This window comes from Aquarana catesbeiana, linkage group LG05, assembly GCF_042186555.1.
Source record: "Aquarana catesbeiana isolate 2022-GZ linkage group LG05, ASM4218655v1, whole genome shotgun sequence".
Classification (NCBI taxonomy): Eukaryota; Metazoa; Chordata; class Amphibia; order Anura; family Ranidae; genus Aquarana; species Aquarana catesbeiana.
Window position 1 is genome coordinate 417,187,998 of NC_133328.1, and position 20,666 is coordinate 417,208,663.

Sequence of the window (20,666 nt, forward strand, 5' to 3'; positions counted from 1 at the left end):
GACCTTGCACTATAATCAAGATCTGCTTGGGCCTTCCCACTTTAAAAAATGCTGCACTAAATGTAAAATAGTAAGACATTGTGGGTAAAAAAGTTAGCTTTTGTACTGCAGAGGAGTGACATCAGCTACATCCAGTACAATGCAATTGCATCTTCCTGTTAGTTTTGAGCTACTCAGTATTCCCCTGGGATGTCGCCAGGATTGTGATGTCTTCCCCTCCTCTAGGTGCCACAGGGAAATTTTGGGGGGTGCAGGCACACATAATATCTAACTTTTTTACCCACTTTTTTAAATATTGTGCAGTGTCTTGGCATAGGGTAAATAAGCAGACCACTTTAACATTTTGTTAAGCAGATTGGGCCTCTGTAATATATCAAATATTTAAAAGGAAAGTATCCATGGGTATAGTTAAGTGCCTCTGCATTCTGATGCAAAATATGTTTCAAGATTCCTTATTATTGTAATTGCTGCCAGGCACTGTTTAAAATATGCCAAGAAAACATATTACTTTCCTAAGCAAAACGGCACCTAAGAATAACTTCTTAGGCTAATGTCAGATGGGTGACTTTGCCACTAGTGATTCTGCAACTGGCACTCTGTCAAAATCAACAGGGGCAGGATTGCTAAGAGACTGCCTGTTTGTCCCTATTTCAGCTCTGTAGTTGAAATAGAGAGATGTTGCTCCTGTTGCTAGCAATCGAGATTCAGCAGCATGCAGGCCAGCAGCAGAGTGACTCCTTGCATCTCCATGATTACACCCTACCTGAGTGAAATGCATCAGGGGGCATGGCTTGGCGGTCACTGTTAGCGTTATAGATCTTGTATAAACGGGATCATAAGGAATCAAGTAATTCGTTTTCGGCCTAACTTGTCAAGATCTTGCTGCATCTGGCTACAAAGGGATTTATTCCATAGGGACAGAGAGACATCTTTAGTAATTTTGTCACTGGCAATTTTTTCTCTAATGGAAGATTAACCTGTGTGACATCAGCCTTAAATTGGTTTCCCCAATCCTAATAATCTGGGGCCATGCTGGAACCAATCCAGTAGCGCAAGCTGCCACTGAGGGCATTGATTGCCCTAGTGTTAGTGTTTTGGTTGGGCTTTGCTTAGCCTAGCGTTAGAACCCATTGCAAGCGAATAAAAAACATTTATGGAAAGGAAAAATGCTAAGTAAGCATCTAAACTACATGATTTTATTGTGCTTTTTATCTGCAATTTCAGGGTCTCTTTAAAGGTGAACTTCAGTCAAATGGCTTAATACAAAGTTTACATACTATATGGGTACTGTTTTACCTGAGAATGAACTTGTATTTCTGTCCAGCTAGTCTTGAGATATATAAGGCCATGCTAGACAGCAAAATCAAGTTGGCAATTTGACTTTTCTCTACTGCAGTTATAGAATACAGCTAAGTCACCCCCATGTTCCAAGCCAATGGGCAATGTAGGATCAGCAGCAGACCTATTATCTCACCCCTTTGCTCATTCTTTTTTTTGTCATCCATCAGCCATGTGTTTGATTGGCAGCCAATTGCTGTCCATCCCTCTCCTAGCCTAAGTGCAGGGATTACAAGGTGCTGATACAAAATCAAAAGGCAGGTACCCTTACTAACAGCGTTTAAAATTACAGGTCAATTTTGTTTAATGCATACATGACTGCTATAATTGGTTTTCCTTTATATCTGCAGAGTAAACATATTAAAAAGCAACAGTTAAACATCAAAAAGCACCTAAAAGCAGATTTTTCCATGGTGGCTTTTGAATTGCTTCACCCATGTAAACATATGCAAAAGTAAGCCACTCACAAATTGTAAGGGACTGCACCTATCTGTCTAAAGCTCAAATCAGATTGATTCTCTGCACCTTTTTATTAAAATGAAGCTATCATTTACTTTGCAAATGCTGATGGAAGAATTGTTAATAAACTAAGCATGAAGCATAACAGGAAATGTAAAAAGTGTTATAACAAATATATGGCAAGCAGACGTTTGTGAATAAGGTGTAATTTGTTTGCTGTCTGGACTGCCATGCAGCTTCCTGTGTGAGATGGTGAGATGGTTAAATAGGAAAAAAAAAACCTATATTTAAGTAATATATTAACATTACAAATCTTAAAAATTTAAATGTCACTACATCTAATTTATACCAGCTGAATTAACATTTTAAGAAGCATGTTTTATATTTTAAGGCATCAGTCTGCATTTTAATAATTTTGAATGAACACAAGCTGTGCATACGACTGCTGCCTTAAAATGGAAGTTTAAAAAAATGTCACACAACCCAATACCTTTCTGTAATGCATCAAACTGCTGCGGACTGGCGGGTGATGCACACAAAGTCAAGTGTGTACAGTTTGACCACAGCAATGCAAATCCTAATCAGAAAAACATGCCAAAATAATAAATGAAAGAAAGAAAAGATGCACCCAATCCGAACCATATTATGTGAAATGATAGCGTGTTTGTGATTGGTCAACACCTTCACTACCTCTTGGGAAAGGAGCAGAAGGAGAAAAAAAAATTAAATTGTCATTAGTTCTAAAGATTGCAAAAAGTACAATGCTTTAGGCCCCTTTCACACTTGTGCGACTTCAAAGTCGCGAGATTTTACCACGATTTCACGGCCGCGATTTCAGGGAATGCCTGTGTATACTTGTGGCAACTCGCATCAAAGTCAAACCAAAGTAGTACAGGGACTACTTTGAAGTCGCACAGCTATGAATGGTACTCATTGGAAATTATGAGGTATGACTTGTCATGTGACTTTGCAGTCCCAAGTCGCAGGACAGGTCTCACAAGTGTGAAAGGGGCCTTAAGAAAAAAACAAAACATAACAATGATTCACTTTGACAACGGATGTACTTATCAGTAATGTATAGTTACTTAAAAAATGAATTTCTCCCTCATGTATATGCATTGCAATCATATTCTCTTAATGTTTGTTTCACACAGCAGGTCTTTCTTTTCTGTCCTTGGAGGAAAAGCAGCTTGAAGAAAGCACAAAGCTGGGGAGGCATATCCTCATCCTTGTGCGTACAATGGATTCATTTGTTTAATTGGATCCCATTTCAGATCGCCTGAACATGCCACATATAAAGTAAAGAGACTAGAAAGAATGATAACAGTATGATAGAACGCATGGATGATATGTTTTCCCTGCAAGTCTGACATATATATATATATATATATATATATATATATATATATATATATATATATATATATATATAAAAATATATAAAATGTTAGGTTCCGCAAGATAACAGCTTGAATGATGATTCTGCCCTCACGGCTAGCGGCAGCTCTAGCTGCCAGATTATTAATGATATCATTCATGCTTCCAAACAAGTAGCAAAACAGGGAGGCAAGCCAAAGAACGCACAAGAGTGAGCACACACTACTTAACTGAATCACTGAACGGAATTAGACTTAATGATTTTTTCTTATTCTGTTACTATGCAGGACTGGGATAGCACACAGTTGGGTGCTGATCATTAGATGGCTCATGTATCGTTTCTTCTAGCACTTGTAGAACCTGTGTCCTATTTACATCTTTTATCTGAAATATAGGAATTAAATGCATAATGTTTTTCTTATTATATATATATATATATGTGTGTGTAGGCAATTCTCTTGCTACTTTATTGTTCATGTCTGAAGTAAGGATCTGAGGCTGCACATATCAGGCTTACTTTAAAAACACCCCATCCCATCTCTTCACTGAATTGCGAAACAGCAATGCAGACCCCATTATCAAACTGGTCTTCTAACTGTGGTAGACTGCCCAATACCGGGCAGTGTGTTCATTGCCTTAAAGTGTTACTAAACCCACAACAGTAAAATCAGTCTGTATACACAGTAAAGCATGCTTGTTATACTTGCTGTGGAATTTAAGGGGTTAATCCTCCGTATTGTGTAAAAAGGTGTTTGATCCTGTCTTCTCTGATCCACCCCTTCTTTTACTGTCCCCAATCCAACTGTTAATAGTACAGAGCCTTGGAGGCACGCTGCACATGCTCAGTTTGGTTTGTATTGCTAAAGAGTTTTTTTTTGGGAGGGTGCATGTGATCAGTATAGGGCCAATCAGCACTGTCCAGAGGGTCAGGGGTCATGCAGCTACATAGGACAGTCAAAGGATAATGAAAAATCCTCCTACAAGCTCTAACCAGTGCTCAGCTAGACACTGATAGAAGTCACAAGACTGCTATATACTGCTGATGAGAAAAGGTATTTAGCAGTTTATATTTACCAAAATAATTGCATTTACATGCTCTGTGAGAAACCAGATATAGTGAATGCAGGGTACTGGGTTTAGTAACACTTTAAATATTCCATTGACTTTGTGACAAGTTGTGTGAACTGGTCCAGCCATAGAGAATAGTGGTTATCTGCATCTTGCAGCTCAAATTATTCTCTATGACTGGGGTAAACACCATTGAAGGAGGATTTGGTTCTGGCAGGGAAGACAAAAAAATTGTTTTTCTTTACAAAACATGTGCATCACATAGTATTTGGATTTGTTAATCATTTAGACTGTCTTAGACCCCTTTCGCACTGAGGCGTTTTTCAGGCGCTTTTGGGCTAAAAATAGCACAATATGATATAGATAGATATAATATATCTATATCTAGATATATATATATATATCTAGATATAGATATATATGTATATACAGAGTCATATATATATATATATATATATATATATATATCCCACCACGTGAATATTGATTGGCATAAAAAAAAACGATGGAGCAAAATTTAGAAATTTTCAAAAGTATACACACCGCTCCTCCACTGCTCCTGCCCATTGAAATGAATGGGCACCGCTGCCGAAGCACCTGCAAAGAGCCTCGGCAGCGGCGTTACACGGGCGCATTTAACCCTTAATTCGGCCGCTAGCGGGGGTTAAAAGCGCCCCGCTAGTGGCTGAAGAGCACCGCTAAAAAGACGGTAAAGTGCCGCTAAAACTAGCGGCATTTTACCGTCAACGCCCGCCCACCCCAGTGTGAAAGCAGCCTTACAGAAGCCTTTATTTGTACTTTAAAATTGTAATAACGATTCTAACTCTTCTCTACTTTGCTGCAATAAAATCCAAACAAAGCTTCAATGCTTTTCTCGACTATTATATCTCTTAAAGCAGTCTTGGTCAACTTACACGGTTTATGTGGCCTCACATGTAGCCCCTATTATTTCCAGAGGGCCACATATAATATTTATTATTTGTAATGTTACAGAAGACTGTCAAACTGGCTTGCTACAGGAAATGGACAGAGACTGTTCTGCAGGAGTGGAAACTGAGGTTATGTAGTAGGAGACAGTCAGAGATAAGGGGCATGTTACATTAGATAGAGACTACAACTTTAAAAAGGCCCCGTCACAAAAGAATGCTTCACTACCGACTGCTGGGGTCCAAGGGCCACACTTAAACCACAAAAAGGCCGCAGGTGGGGCACCTGGGTTCTTATGTGTTTGTGGATGCATGACTACATGTCTGCACAATATTAAAGGGGTTGTAAAGGCAGAAGGTTTTTTATCTTAATGCATTAAGATAAAAAAACCTTCTGTGTGCAATAGCCTCCCACCCCCAATACTTACCTGAGCCCATCTCTATCTACAATGTTGCAGGAGTGACTTGGCTGCCCGGGACTCTCCCTCCTGATTGGCTAAAACAGTGGAGCACCATTGGCTCCCGCTGCTGTCAATCAAAGTCAGTGAGCCAATGAGGAGAGGGGTGGGGGGGCCTAGCCATGGCTCCATGTCTGAATGAACACACGGAGCTGCTGCTCGGCTCGGATTCCCCCACAGCAAGCTGCTTGCTGTGGGGGCACTCGGCAGTAGGGAGGGGCCAGGAGCACCGACGAAGAACCCGAGGAGAGGAGGGTCTGGCCTGCTCTGTGCAAAACCACTGCACAGAGCAGGTAAGTATAACATGTTTGTTATTTTAAAACACCAAAAAACAAGACTTTAGTTTCACTTAAACCATTCACATGTATTGGTCAGGGGTCTCCAAACTTCATAAACAAAGGGCCAGTTTACTGCTCTTCAAACTTTAGGGGGGTGGACTGTGGCCAGTGGGAGAAGAAAATGTCCTGGCATCAGTAGGAGTAATAATGCCCCATCATTGGTGTCAGTGGAAAAATAGTGCCCCATCATTGGTATCAATGGGAAGAATAGTGCCCCAAGGTTAATGTCAGTGGGAGGAATAATGCTCCATCGTTGGCGTCAGCGGGAGTAATAGTGCCCCATCATTGGTGTCAGTGGGAGGAACAGCGCTCCATTGTCAGTGGCAGGAACTATGCCCAACTGTTGCTGACAGTGGTAGGGAATAATTCTACAAGGGCCAGATAAAAGCAAGCAAAGGGCCGCATCCAGCCCCCGGGCCCCAGTTTGGAGACCACTGGTATAAGTGATTACAAAAATGTAGCTTATGTATGGTTAATCACAAAGTCCATTCAATGCAATGTGATTCCAGTTACTAACAGAAACTGTATCTGATGTGAACTGCACAGGATCTATTGTCGCTGATCAGTGTATTTTGTGAAACTATCAATTTAGAAGGAAAATCTAAAATAAATCCATCAAATACAGCCAGTCCGGCTACAAATGCTTCCCATATGCCGATTGGTGACTTTACTACAGAAGCACAGACATTTTTTTTTTTTTTTTTGAGAAAATGTCTCCTTGCTATTTGGTTTTGTAATAATGATTGATCGTATATTAAATACAAGCAGACCTTAGAGATACCTCTTAGCAAGCAACCCCCTAAGCAAGATATTATAGATGGTTAGTTATAGCCAGACCTATAAAAAAAAATGTATCGCTTGCCTCATGTTATATGCCCAGCACTTGGCAGGTAAACTGAAAATAATTGTGCGTTTGCTTGCTGGCTGAGCCAAGCCATACATGGCTTCCACACAACAATATTAATCTGAGAAGTCAGCTGCATGTATTCTCTTGTATGGCTTTCATATGGATCGCTTTTACTTGTAACCAAAATAAATGAATTAAGTGATAAAAATGGCTTGTCCTTTGTGCAGTGGACATCTGTTCTTTGTTCATTTTGCTTTATAGCAAGTGATTTTTTTTTTACATGCGCACACAAAAATAGTTCACACCTCTTCAAAATATATGATGTGCAAGGGTGCCTGTCTGTATGACAGAGGTTACACAATGACTGCATACAAAGCTTATTGGAAGCAGAGGTGAGAGACGCACGGCTTTATTAAGCAACTGTTAAGAAGTGCTTTGCCATTTCAGTAAAATAAAAGCATTAACTTTCTCAGTAAAACAATAACCATGTTTATTCGTAAGAAAACTGTCATAATAGTAGCTAACTTGATTTACTAGGGCACGCCGCTATTTAATAAAACAGGAAGTAAAACACTGTAAGAAGAAATAAAACTAGACCAAAACCTTACAAGAAAAATGATGCACTAAAATATGAACTGTACCCACACAAGTTCAGGGAACATGATTCATAAAATTGTCCTGAACTTTGAATTTGTCCTTAGATGTAAGAAGATGAAGCCACTGCATTTCACATGTTTTTACCCTCAAAATATAAACTTTTTCAAATTTCTACACAAGAGAATCTGATTCGGTGGTCACAATACCCATCCGCCACACGGCTTATTATTGTATTGCTGTGAAAACTTTGTGGTAAGCTAGCAGAAAACAGTTCTCTCAAACCACTTCAGCAAAAACACAGTGTAAAATTATACAATGATATACAGTAAAACCTTGGATTGCAAGCATAATTTGTTACGGAAACAGGTTGGTAATCTAAAGCACTTTTATATCAAAGCAAGTTTGTCCATAAGAAATAATGGAAACTCAGATGATTCGTTCCACAACCATTTATTTATAGGTCTTTCAGTTTATAGTCCATATAAAAAGATTCTAACAATGTGATAAGTTGTGTAACTATAAAATGTCCTAATGTCCTCAACAAGGGGATTAGAAGCAAAATCCAACAGGAACTACAGAGTATAAAAGAAAAAAAGAGGCGCCTCTAAATGTAGCAATATGATTACATTTAATTTTGCTGGTCTTGCAAAACGCTCTCAAACCAAGGTTTTACTGTATATTAGTTAAAGGATCGCACGCCACCAGTAAATGCGGCAAAAGAGATAAGCACTATATTTGGGGAGGGTGGGTGTTAGCGGGGCTCAGTGGGGAGATCTACCTGATGGAATCTTTGAGAGATATTCACCCCTGTTCACACCAGGGTGATCTGTTGTGCATTTCCAGAAGAGTGAAAATGCTCGACAATAAGATTTACATTTTATTCTAGGGGGCCAATTCACATCTCAATGACGTGCTGTTGCACCAAGAAGGGTACAGACACTTCTTTAGGGTAGGATTGCATGTTTTTGGCCTCATTGACTTCAATGGCAGTCCTTGAAAATTGTGCATAACATGAGTTTTTCCTCAAAATTTTGAGCCTAGAAGCCAGCCTTCCCCTCATAGTAATCTGCTTTCCATTATTCCAAACACAAAGCGCTTACTCCTAAAAATGCCAGAACCATTTATAAAATACAGAATTGATCCAAGGATCTATACTAAACCCTAAAATCTGCCAGAGCTTTCGCTCTTCAACACTGAAGGAATTGTAAATGAAGAAGTATCCTTCTGAATATCACTTTAAAAGGAGTTATTTGAGCAGCTATGGACTTCTCGTCAGCCTGTACACTTTAGCCATTCTCTACTGTATTCACTCACTAATGAGGTCTCTTCCCCCAAAGAATTGCCACTCTTTGGGGGTAAATAAAGTAATTCTAAACATCATGTTTTTAAAAAAAGAATAGACATGTTATACTTACCTGCTCTGTGTAATGGTTTTGCATAGAGCGGCCAGAATCTCCTCTTCTGGGGTCCCCCTCAGCACACCTGGTTACTCTGTTTCTCCGAGTGCCCCCTTAGCAAGCTGTTTGCTATGGGGGCACTTGTGCGGGCTCAATCCTGAGCCACGCAGCCTGCGTCAAAAGATACAGACAATGTGGCTCAGCCCCACCTCCTGGTCCCTCCTCACAAAATTTGATTGACAGCAGCAGGAGCCAATTGCTCCTGCTGCTGCCTTTATGTCCTGAGAGGAGAGAGAGCGGAAAGTGCCGCTGCTCTCGGACACAGCTCTTGATAAAGACCAGGTTTACATAACTTTTTCTGAGGGGAGGGGGAGCTGGGCATTGAAGGTTTTTTTACCCTAATGCAGATAATGCACTAAGTTAAAACCCATAAGCTTTTACAACCACTGTAAGAAAGAGTGGTTCAGACAAAAATCCTGCTTCATTCTTCTAAATTGAGAAAGTGGAGATCCTGTTTTCCATGCTGTGTCTGGCCCAGACACGGCATTGATATCTGGAGCTCTTTGCCACGTTTCCCTCTGTCCACCCCTCTGTTCAGCTGAGAATGAGGAAGAAGGCCATTAACTTTGTTTGTTGGGGTTAACAGCCAGCCACGTAGGCAGAAATAGGAGCATTTCCTGCCTATATGCAGGTTCTGCTGATGCAGTATGTTCACTGCATGGACAGAGAGGCATGCGAGCTGTCTGCCAGGTCTACCGGCAGACAGTTCACATTCTGTACACCAGGTGCAATCTGGCAAGGATCTGCAGAAGTTTTCTATATTGAAAACCGCTGTGATTCCATTCTTAATTAGGCACAGAACCCGTGCCAGTTTCTATTTTACTCTGAAATTGACCATGGGGCAGGTGAAATAGGTCTATGTGCTTTTTTTTAATGTGGCCCAATGCACTCATGCTGTTTTCCCACACCATTATAATGGCATAGGAAGCTTTGTTAATTCCAATCATTTAATTTTTTTTCATTTTTTTTTACCTCATTCTCTTCGAAATCCAGAGATGGTAGTACATAAAAATCAGAAAGGGCTGAGCAGTTTCTAAAAATGTGCAATTGTCACATCTGGCAAAGTGTTTAAAATAACATTTTATCAATCTAATGTTTGCTAGTTGAATGCAAATGAACAGCAGGCCCTGTTTACTCCTGGCCACCCAGAGAACAGAACGGGCTCTGTCCATGTCCACTCTGCAGAAACTGAGCAGACATGGATATGTCATAAACCCGCTCTGCTCCAATCAGTAGGGGATCTGTGAGCGAATCCCCTGCTGATCAGAATGAAATCCGCCCCATGGGAAAGGGGCCCTACACTGTAGATAGTTTTTATTAATATAGTTAATGCCTTTATCTCAAAAGGAAAAATCTACTAGACCATCTAGCACTACTCTCTCCACAGGTGCTATTCAATGGTGGCTACATTGCTCCTCCACAGACAAAGTGGAGGAGTGAGTGTAGCAACCCCTAAGATAGGAAGTATTTTACTGTCTGGATCACCAGATGAAAAGAAAAAAAAAATCTAGCCTCCACATCTAAAGATTGGAACACTGCAAATATCACAATTTTTTTATTTTTGGGTCTTGATATACTTTAACCATGTTTTGCATGCATTAAGTGCTTAGTTACAAATACTTGATTCAATGCTTGGCTGTATGCAAGAATGAGCACATGTACCTGATTAAGGGGTGCATTGAGTGTAATATGCAACCAGTCCTTGGCCATGTGTCTGAGTGTTACACAGAGCGTTTTCTGATATTTTCATTCCAGCAACCCCAGACATGATATAACCAGCTCGGAGGAATTTATATCGAGAAGTAGAGATAGATCAGAAGACCAATGAAACTGAAGAACATGCTACAGTACTGTTCTGCCACTTGGAATCGCCAATCTGTTATTTATGTTTATTGAAATAAAGGCAGTGGTGAAAACTACAGAGACAACTGGCGTGATCCCAACCATTAAACTTACGGTTTCCAGCTGATGAAATCATTGACTCCAATGTAATCTCTTTCACGCTGAATATGTGTGAATGTATTATTTGGCAAGTGCTGGCCATGTGCATACGGCAATAACCCGTGCAGCGTTGCTGGTAAAAAGTGCCAGCCGTTTATGATTGAGCTATAAAATGTCTGCTTTTTGGTATGTTTGCTTGGCTTCATTACATATAATAATTGCATCCTGGCTCACAGATGTGTGTTAATGTCTTTTTTTTTTTTGCACCTCTGATACATTATAGAAGCATATGGACAATAGACACAGGGCTTTTCAGTTAATGTGTGCAGGCGTGAGTGCCAAGGAAAGATGGGTGGGGTACAGGCTAGCAATTTGTGCATTACCCCAACATAAATTACAGGTAACGGATAATGAAAACACGAAGCTACAGACACCAATTTAGAGGGTTTCCTTTCAGTCTGCCATTCCAGCTCTACCTCCTCTTCCTTGTGATTCACAGCTACAAAAATATTCTCCTTGTTTTAAATGAGTTGTAATTAAACTTTCTCCTTGACCCTGAACTATAATTAGAACAGCAGTTGGGCACCGCTTATTTACCTGTCCTAGTAGATTTGCAAGTATGAGAGAACACTAGGCATACAATGAAAAAGAATACTTTACAATAATATGAAACATTTAACTCATTCGTCCTTTCCAAACTGTCTTTTATTTTGGGTCGATACACATTTCTGCAGCTAAATTTACTAGTTGGCTATAAAAAGTGCTTAAAGTATATGTGCAGACACTTCCTATTATAGAGTGACAACGTTCAGTTCATGTCTCCCAACCTGTGTACTCACCCTCTCACATGCTCAACTGCTCTCCCAATGGGGATTACAAGCAGCTGTGCTGATGCACATTGCTTAAACAGTCAGCCATTCTCATCACCAGGAAACCGGCCCTGAGAAATGACATGCAGCAGTTGCCGGAGTGCTTGCATGTAGATAAGAATTGGATGCAAAGAGGCTGGAGATTAAAGATTGAGTAGCTTTGTGAAATGATCCTTTTGTATACCTTTTCTCCTCTCAAATTTTACTTGTAAACTACAATTACATTTAGGAGGGATAAAAAAAAAAAATTGGCGGGTTTAGATTCTGGGGTTGATTTACTAAAAGCAAATAGACTGTGCACTTTTCAAAGTGCGCTTGTACTCTGAGTAGTTGCTCCAGAGCTTAGTAAGTGAGCAGAAGCTCTGCTGACTTCCATCATCCAATTATGTGCAAGCAAAAATGCTGGGGGTTTTTTGTTTTTTTTCCTTGCATGTGATTGGGTATTCTTCATAAAGTGAAGCTTTACCTCACTTACTAAGCTCTGGAGCAACTGCACTTTGCAAAGTGCACAGTCCATTTGCCTTTAGTAAATCAACCCCTTTGTATCTTTCAAGGAAAACTGCAATTAAAGAAAATCTGTAAAGTGAACTTACACTGGACCTCTTTCCCCCCCGGTCCCACTAACCGCTAACCTGGAGTCTCGCGATCCCCATACTGACAACTTATGTCGCCACCGTACCGGTCTGGTGATCTGAAATGCCTGTGGCTTTCTCTCCTCTTCGCTCGCAGTGACAGGACGGGCTACGCTGCCCATGTGATGGCACCAACCAATTAGAATGCTCCTAAATGTACCTCCTAACAAGGTGCGTTTGGAGATAAGCTGCAGAGGATTTCTAAGCCCCAGACCAGTGAGGTGGCGACCCGATGTGTCAGTGCGGGTGATCGCCGTGCTCTAGGTCAGCGGGACTGGGGGGGGGATGAGTAGGGTATCCTGTGTAAGTTCACCTTACAGATTTTTCTGTAAAGGTGAACTTACCCTTTAAGCAATCTAAAAGCATACATATAATGTGATTCTATATAGTTGGCCTCTTGAATTTGAAAACCCTGAACAATGTTGTAAAACTGGAGAGAACCCAAAATCCAGATTAGTCTGTCTGATTCCAACCAAAAAAATACAGTCATTAATTTTAGTGCAACCAAATATCTCATCATGTGTTATGTTGAGTCAAACTTTGTACTGTCTTGATGATTTATATCACCAACTGTCCCCATTTTTGATGGACTGACCAGACTAATCAAATCTAAATCCTTAGGAGAGCACAGCAGGGTGTCAATGTTTTTCAAAATATGAACAGATTTTTTCCAGAACTTAAGATGACTTGGGGAGGAATGGCATTATTGAAATGGAAAGGTGTACCCAGTAGTACAAGTGCCAGACTGATGGGACAATTATGTTCTTACAAGACCAGATGGGTCAGATTATATGGGACTTCAAAAAGCTACCCTGCTGGCATCTTTGCCCAGTCATCTTCTGGGTACTGATCTTTAACCATTTTCATTGGCTGGGCTAAGATAACACAATTCCCACGCATTTCTGGGAATTGATTAAAGTGGAAGTAAGGGGCAAAACCTAACTAAGGTTGGATTCACACTGCTGCCAGATGCGGCTCGCAGAAGGGGTCCAGTGTGTCCCTGTTCTCAATTTCAGGGATGAATCAGGGCCGAATTTTTGGCTGAATTCGGCCCTGAAACGGAGCCAAAGAAGCACAGGATGCAGCCGCCACAGAGATATGTGAACCAGCTCCATAGAGAGCCAGTCACAATCTCCTGACATGCAAATACAAGCGCTGACATTTTTTTTTTTTTTGCTGACTTTGGTTCATCACAAAAATTAACTACTTAAATTTTTGCAAAAACATGTGACAAGTACTAGAAAGCCATAACAAATCTCACAGAAGTGGCTGTAGTCTTTAAAAAATGATACTGTGGTTGCATTATTTGGCCACCAAGGATACAACCAGTGCCTAGCAGAGCTGCAGATATTAGGCTGCATTCACACCCGAGTGTGACCGCTTACAGGCAATATTTTTCTGAGTATTTTTCTGTGTCACCCAAGCACTCATATGTGAACAGGTACAATTTAACCACAATTTTGGTTGTTGAGCACTTTGAGGCTTTGAGCGTTAAGCTACAAAATGCTGAGGTATGAATCTGGGCTTAGGGGGCATATGACCAGAGAAGAGACAAGAGTAGATTTCAGTTTTGAAATTGTTATTGCTAAAATTAATCCTGTTTTCAAACCTGGAGGTGAGATTCACTGTAAAAAAAAAAATCAAAGAATTCTTGTAACCCCTACCCAACGTCAAAAATATATCATATGGCTCAGTTTGTTTAGAAGTTTTTCAAGACATTCTTTAAATTCCATCCTGGTCTCCAAACTTTGAGTTGAGCTTTCTGCTCTTTGCTTGATAGGCTGTCTATTTATTGGCTCAGTTGTCTGCTTTATGCCGACTAATCAAATAAACTATTTGCATCTACTTCTCCTATTTTCACCTAGCACACAAGTTAAAGTATTTACATGCTGCTTAAACACTGACATATAACAGTCTTGGCAGAGTATTGTCTCCCTGAATAATGCATCAATGTATCATGGCCAATTTCAATATTGTATACATATAATATTTCATAATTTCATTTTGATCGGCTTCATATAAAATGTTTTTTTTTTGTGAAGTTGCAATTTCCGTACTGTATGGATTAGCAACAATACATTTTAAAATGAGCAATCCTGGACTGATTTCATATATATATATATATATATATATATATATATATATATATATATATATATATATATATATATGTTCTTCAAAAAGTTTTTTTTAGCTCTATTAAATATAATAAAGTGCAGAAACTTTTTGAAGACTGTGTGTGTATATATATATATATATATATATATATATATATATATATATATATATATATATATACACTCACACACACACATATATATATATATATACACACACACATACATACATACACACTATATATATATATATATATATATATATATATATATATATATATATATATATATATATATATATATATGTGTGTATGTGTATATATATATATATATATATATATATACACATATATATATATATAATATATGTGTGTATATGTATGTATATATATATATATATATATATACATACATATATATATATATATATATATATATATATATATATATATATATATATATATATATATATACACACACACAAATTTTTCTTATTTATTTATTTTACCAAATTCTGTTTCAAAACATTTCCTGTTCATTGCATATTCAAACCTCAAAGAATAGTTAAGATGCATTTTGTGCTTCCAGCCCACGCAGAAAAGAGGATTTATTTTCTAGGTGTGCAGTATATGACAAATTTATCTTGTGTATATTTAAAAAATAAAGTACCATTAAAAGAGCAGACATAATCATCGCCAAATGATGAGGGATAGCAGTATGCTCACATTACACTGTATTTAGTCTGTAACGGGTACATAATTCTGCAGTATAAACAGTTTTTTTTTATAGCAAAAGCAAACAGAATGGGGAAAATGTGTAAAGGCTGTCTACATTTTTTAAGCTAATCAGGGGAGAGGGATAGCCAGCCCAAGTTGACTGTATGTCATTTTCATTTCATCTTCAGCAATTCTTTTGCTGAAGACAAAAATTTCAACGTTATTGTTTTCAATACGCTTTAAGCTCATTTTACATTTTGCTATTTTGAAGTCATTAAACTATTTTCCCTTTAATAAAATTATGTTTAAATAGCTGTTTAAGAACAAGGGTATGATTCAAGGGTATTATGTGCATGTGATGCTCATCTTAAATGTGATAGCATTGGACCTCACTTTATAACGTGAATGGACATTCTTGCAGGAGTCATACCAATGGACCAGTGTATATTATATTGTTAAGTGTAGCACAATGTGACATGTTTAAAGAAAAACAGATACGCATTGGTGAGTAAGGATTAAGTACGGGGTCATTCAGCCATTGCACCAATGTCCTTTTTGCTTTTGTGTACAAGCCATTATTCTGAATTAGAAGCAAAGACAAGTAGTGTCTGCATAAACTACCCTCTAATATGTATAACCAAAAGCTCTCTGTATTCTATTTACACATTTTTTTCACACCAGATTCATACAATGTTCACCCAAGATTCACACATTCCCAATAAAGTGTGAGTAGAAAAATGCGTAAATCTTGGGTTAAAGCTGCGTGACTCTTGTGTAAAAATGTTTTTAAAGAGACCCCTAAATATTGTAAATATGACTCTTTATGACTGTTCTGTGATTAAATTAAATCACATTATTTGAAAACGTAAATGTTATATATTCCTTAATTTGCATGTTGTAAAGCTAATTTAGGGTATGGTTGAGTTATTTTTTACTATTGTGTCTTCTTCTAGTATAACGAACAAAATATAGTACACAGGATATGTAATCAGTGCTGCATGAGAAAATAACATTTAGAGAAGAAAGTCAATTTGATTTATTCCTTATATGTTGTAAAGTTAATTTAGGGTTCAAGTTGTATTCAACTGCAATAGTTTAACAGGAAATACACTTTTTTCGACAACTTATGAAAGGTTGTAACAGATCTGAAATTTATATATATATATATAGATATATCTATATATAGATATATCTATATATAGATATATCTATATATCTATATATATCTATATCTATCAATAAACAAAGTAACACACGTGAGATACAGGGGATGATTTACTCAAGGCAAGCAGGCTGTTTATTTTGCAAGGGAAGTTGCATTTTGCAAGGGAATTTTCCCCAAGAGCTTAGTGAAAGTGGTGAAATTTTACTTTGCAAAGAATACCCACTACCTGCCTGGAGTTTGTATATTCTCCCTGTGCCTGTGTGGGTCTTCTTCCGGGTACTCCGGTTTCCTCCTACACTCCAAAGACATGCTGGTAGGTTAATTGGCTCCGGCCTAAATGGGCCCTAGTATTTGTATGTTTGAATGTGAGTTAGGGACTAGATTGTAAGCTCCTTGAGTGCAGGGACTGATGTGAATGTGCAATATGTGTATGTGTAAAGCGCTGTGTAAAATTGGTGTGATATATAAGTACCTGTAATAAATAAAAAAATTACCAATCATGTGCAAGCAAAATGTAAAGTTTGCTTAAAACACTAAACTCTAGGAAAAAAATCCCCTGCAAAGTGAACAGTCTATTTGCTTTTGGTAAAACAACCCCCCACTTGTGGTCATTTGAATGCATCTGGACAGTCAAAAATTGAGGTTCAAGGATTGAAGCACCTTGGAGTCTGGCACCCTAAGATCAGTAAGAGGAAGAGGAAAAAAAACTAGTGGTGGGGGGGTGTTAAAATGGAAGGGGGAGGAGAAGAGGAAAGGAGAAGGGACAAGTTGCTTTTCATATTAGCATATTTACTGCATAATAAATTGCTTTGAGTAAAGAATAAGATGTCATCTGCCACACTTTCAAGCATTATTCAGTCTGGCAAAATCTTTTAATTTGTCTTCTTTAGACGTCTAATTTATTAGATTATATTTTAACAAAATAATTCATACATCAAATAAGATAAGCAAGTATAATATGTACTGCAGTCACTCGGAAATTACTAGTGGACTCAGAATCTCATATAATCTAGATTAAAAATGGTAGCACAAAGTTCAACGACAAGCTACCAAGCCTACTAATGTATTGCAACAAATCAGATTTCAGTTTAGTATAGCCAAATGAGAAGACAGATGAAATATGATTGACTTTGAGTTATCTTCATAAACTAATGTATTGCAGTATGTGAGGAAAAGCAGCAGTTATATAGATTCCAGTGAAAATTAAAAATTAGTCACATGGCTGAAAAACTACAATTACTTTTAAGGGGGATACAATAAATTACTTGGTGTCTGATATCATGTGTCATTCATGGAAACCTCTTCAGAGTAGCAATTTGCCCATGTAATGTAATCCTATATAGTTTGACCTCTTGAATGTGATAACGCTGACCAATGTTGTAAAACTGAACAGAAACCAAGATTCAGATTAATCTGTCTGAATTCAGCCCAAAGAAAAACAGCCATTATTTTTAGTGTGACCAAGTATTTCATCATGTGTACCCAATCATGTTGGGTCAAACCTTCGTACTGTGTTGATGACATGTATTCACCAACTGCCCCATTTGTTAATGGACTGACCAAAGTGTCAGAATCCTTAGGACAGGCTTTAGCATTGGTCTTGGTGTTTTTCAACATATAGACAGGTTTTGGGCAGAATTTACATTGTCTGGGGGAGAAGCTTAAATATCTATATTTCTTTATAGAAGAAGTAGTTGCAAACCCTCTCATATACCCAGTGAAGTGAAAAGCCTCGGATGATACACAGAGATTAAATAAATCCTCCTACATAAGTTGTACTTGTTTATCTGCAGTTATCTCTTCCATACACCCCTTCAAAGGGGCAGAATCTTTCTTCATCCGTCAGGAGCACAGAGGCGGGGGTGGAGAGCTGCAGTTACAGTGTGTGAGAACTGATTGCAGGAAAGGCACACACCCCCCTTCAAACAGGACAGGACTAAAGGAAGGATACAGAGCTGTGTTGTGAATAGGCAAGCTGTATTCTGAGCTATCCTCCCCATGACAAATGTATCTCTTGTATTGGGAAAACTTCTCAGAAGTGACTCATTCTGATAAGAGAGGAACAAAGCACCAGAGAGAAAACACTTAGAGCTTTGGGGAGAGATAAGTAAACACTACATATATACAGTATGTACTTTGTTCGGATTTCATGACTGAGGTTTACAACCACTTTAACTAATGTAAAAGTCTGGGGGTATACCTTTCAAGTTGTCCTATTACAATACTGAAGTGGACAGATGTACCCAGGTGTCAAAGTGCCAGGGCATTTGTGCTGAAAATGAACAGGGGCAATCACAACAGCAATCTCTGAGACTCATGTTCCTGTATCAATAGATGTATCAAATTATAAAGGAACTTTAAAAGTATACCCTGGAACATTCACTACTTCTGTGACAAAATACTTTTGTGCATAAAAAAATAAAAAATTTTTTTAAAAGGGATACATTTAATGCCTTACTGTAGTGGATATGGCTGCAAGGTTTTCAAAGAACAAGACTCCTTTGTTTGAAAGTTGAATCTGTCGTTTGCACTCAAAATGTACAATGATTTGCCCTACGGTTAACTAAGTATTTTTTTAAGCCTTTTTTAATTTGAATGGACAAAATACAGACACTTGTAGCGCTAAAGCTTTTGTTTTTCTTGCATCACTTCCAGTTTCACACTTGCAGGAAGAAAGAAAAAAAGAGAGGAGCTACACTGCTGGTCAAGATAAATATAACCCCTCTGGCAGGAGGGGGCAATTATCAGCGAGCAAATAAAACCCATGTTTATATGCCACTGCCACAAAGTGCTACACTTTGGTCCATTCCATGGCGAACATGATGCCATCACATGACATTTCAAAGACATTTTTTCCCAAAAGGACAAGTTTTGTATTCAGTGTATCATTAATCCTCTGCATTCTAAGACACTAATGTCATAAATGAGTCTGGTTTTTAAAATATTTTGTGTATGTAATTTATGACTGCTTAAGAAAACAAAGTAGGTATTGTAAAGTATCCGATTCAATTCACAGCAAGTTAATTTGTGACATCTCTGGGAAAGTACATTTCATCGCTCTACTTTGCCCATCATCATAAAAAGTGTTTTGAACCATAGCCAAGGTATACAGGGTGTCCTATCACATGCATACCTGCACAATGGGATGGCCTCCCGTAGATGCTTTCACCGCCCCTCGGCTTCCTTCCGTCTCATAATGAGCTCTGTGATGAGATTTGGGCTGCATTTCAATTCGCAGTTCATAAGGTCCTGACTGGGATGGCAGATGCCAATCAAGGGCCGGCAGAGAGGGGCTGTAATGGAAAAGAACAGCTATTTAACAGTGATTAAATATTAACACAAAATGTATTATCCCACACCACAGGAATTTGGCACTATTACTTTAGAGACCATGATTAGCAGGCCATCTTTCACTATCTTACATTTTAAATTTCATCAATAGGTCTAATGCCACGACATAAGTAATTTAAAAGGCCATGAAGCAGCCAAAACCTCTTTCCACTTCATGAAGATGAAGAGCCGCACAGCCGCTGATGCTACACTGGCTATTAGGCTGCTTAACTCAATGGAAATTCTGCGTGCATTGTTTCCCTTTCCACAATCTAACTGCTTTTACTCGTCCTCAAAGTGAACATATTAATATAAAAGCAACCAAACTATGGATAAATGTTACACACAGGGGAGCCTAATTTGTCTTATTGTAAATTTTACATTTTTATTTCCCTGAATAATGCAAACACATTTGGCAGCGCTGTGTCTTAAGCAATGCGGTTTAGCTATAGTCAGAAAATGGTGTAAAAATGGATATTTGTAGTACGTGAACATTTCCGGGGGCATATTTATGCAGTAGTAAAATCGATTTTCAGCAAACGTTCACTGCAGGTGAATCAGTTAATACAATTTAAAACCCATACGCCAGGAATATGCAAACTTTAGTGAATGTTTGGTAAATGTCATATTGATTACTTATTTTATAAATATATCCTTTGTTGTCCATGACTTGTATATTTTTATAATAAAAAGCACACAACTTGAGGCAAATCTCATTCAAACTGTAGTAGGTATAGGATTAGATCACTTAGATCTTTTTTGTTTAATCCTTTTTATAGTATCCTTCAGGTCATCCAAGTATATATTTCTCTTACATAATAAAAGATAATCATCTGACCCAGTTAGGCAGTACTGTAAAATAATTACAATTATGTATTTTTAAAGCTAGTACAAGTGACTGCATCTTTTTCTATGCTTGCTTCATGTAAACCCCCTGCACAGCAAGACTCACAGTGAGAGGAAGTGGCAGCACGGTGAGCCAAAATGTGTACAGTTCTATCAATCTTAAAGTGTTACTAAACCCAGGACCC

General features: G+C 38.3%; 1 protein-coding gene across 5 annotated transcripts in view; it reads right to left on the bottom strand.

Moving 5' to 3' along the window:
* NFATC1 (nuclear factor of activated T cells 1) overlaps positions 1–20,666 on the bottom strand; it is a 278,854-nt gene that overhangs the window by 195,991 nt on the left and 62,197 nt on the right. For all 5 annotated transcript variants that reach the window (XM_073631211.1, XM_073631209.1, XM_073631213.1 and 2 more), the window contains exon 3: positions 19,439–19,598. In XM_073631211.1, coding sequence (XP_073487312.1) covers positions 19,439–19,598 — 160 coding nt within the window. The remainder of the gene's footprint in view (positions 1–19,438; positions 19,599–20,666) is intronic.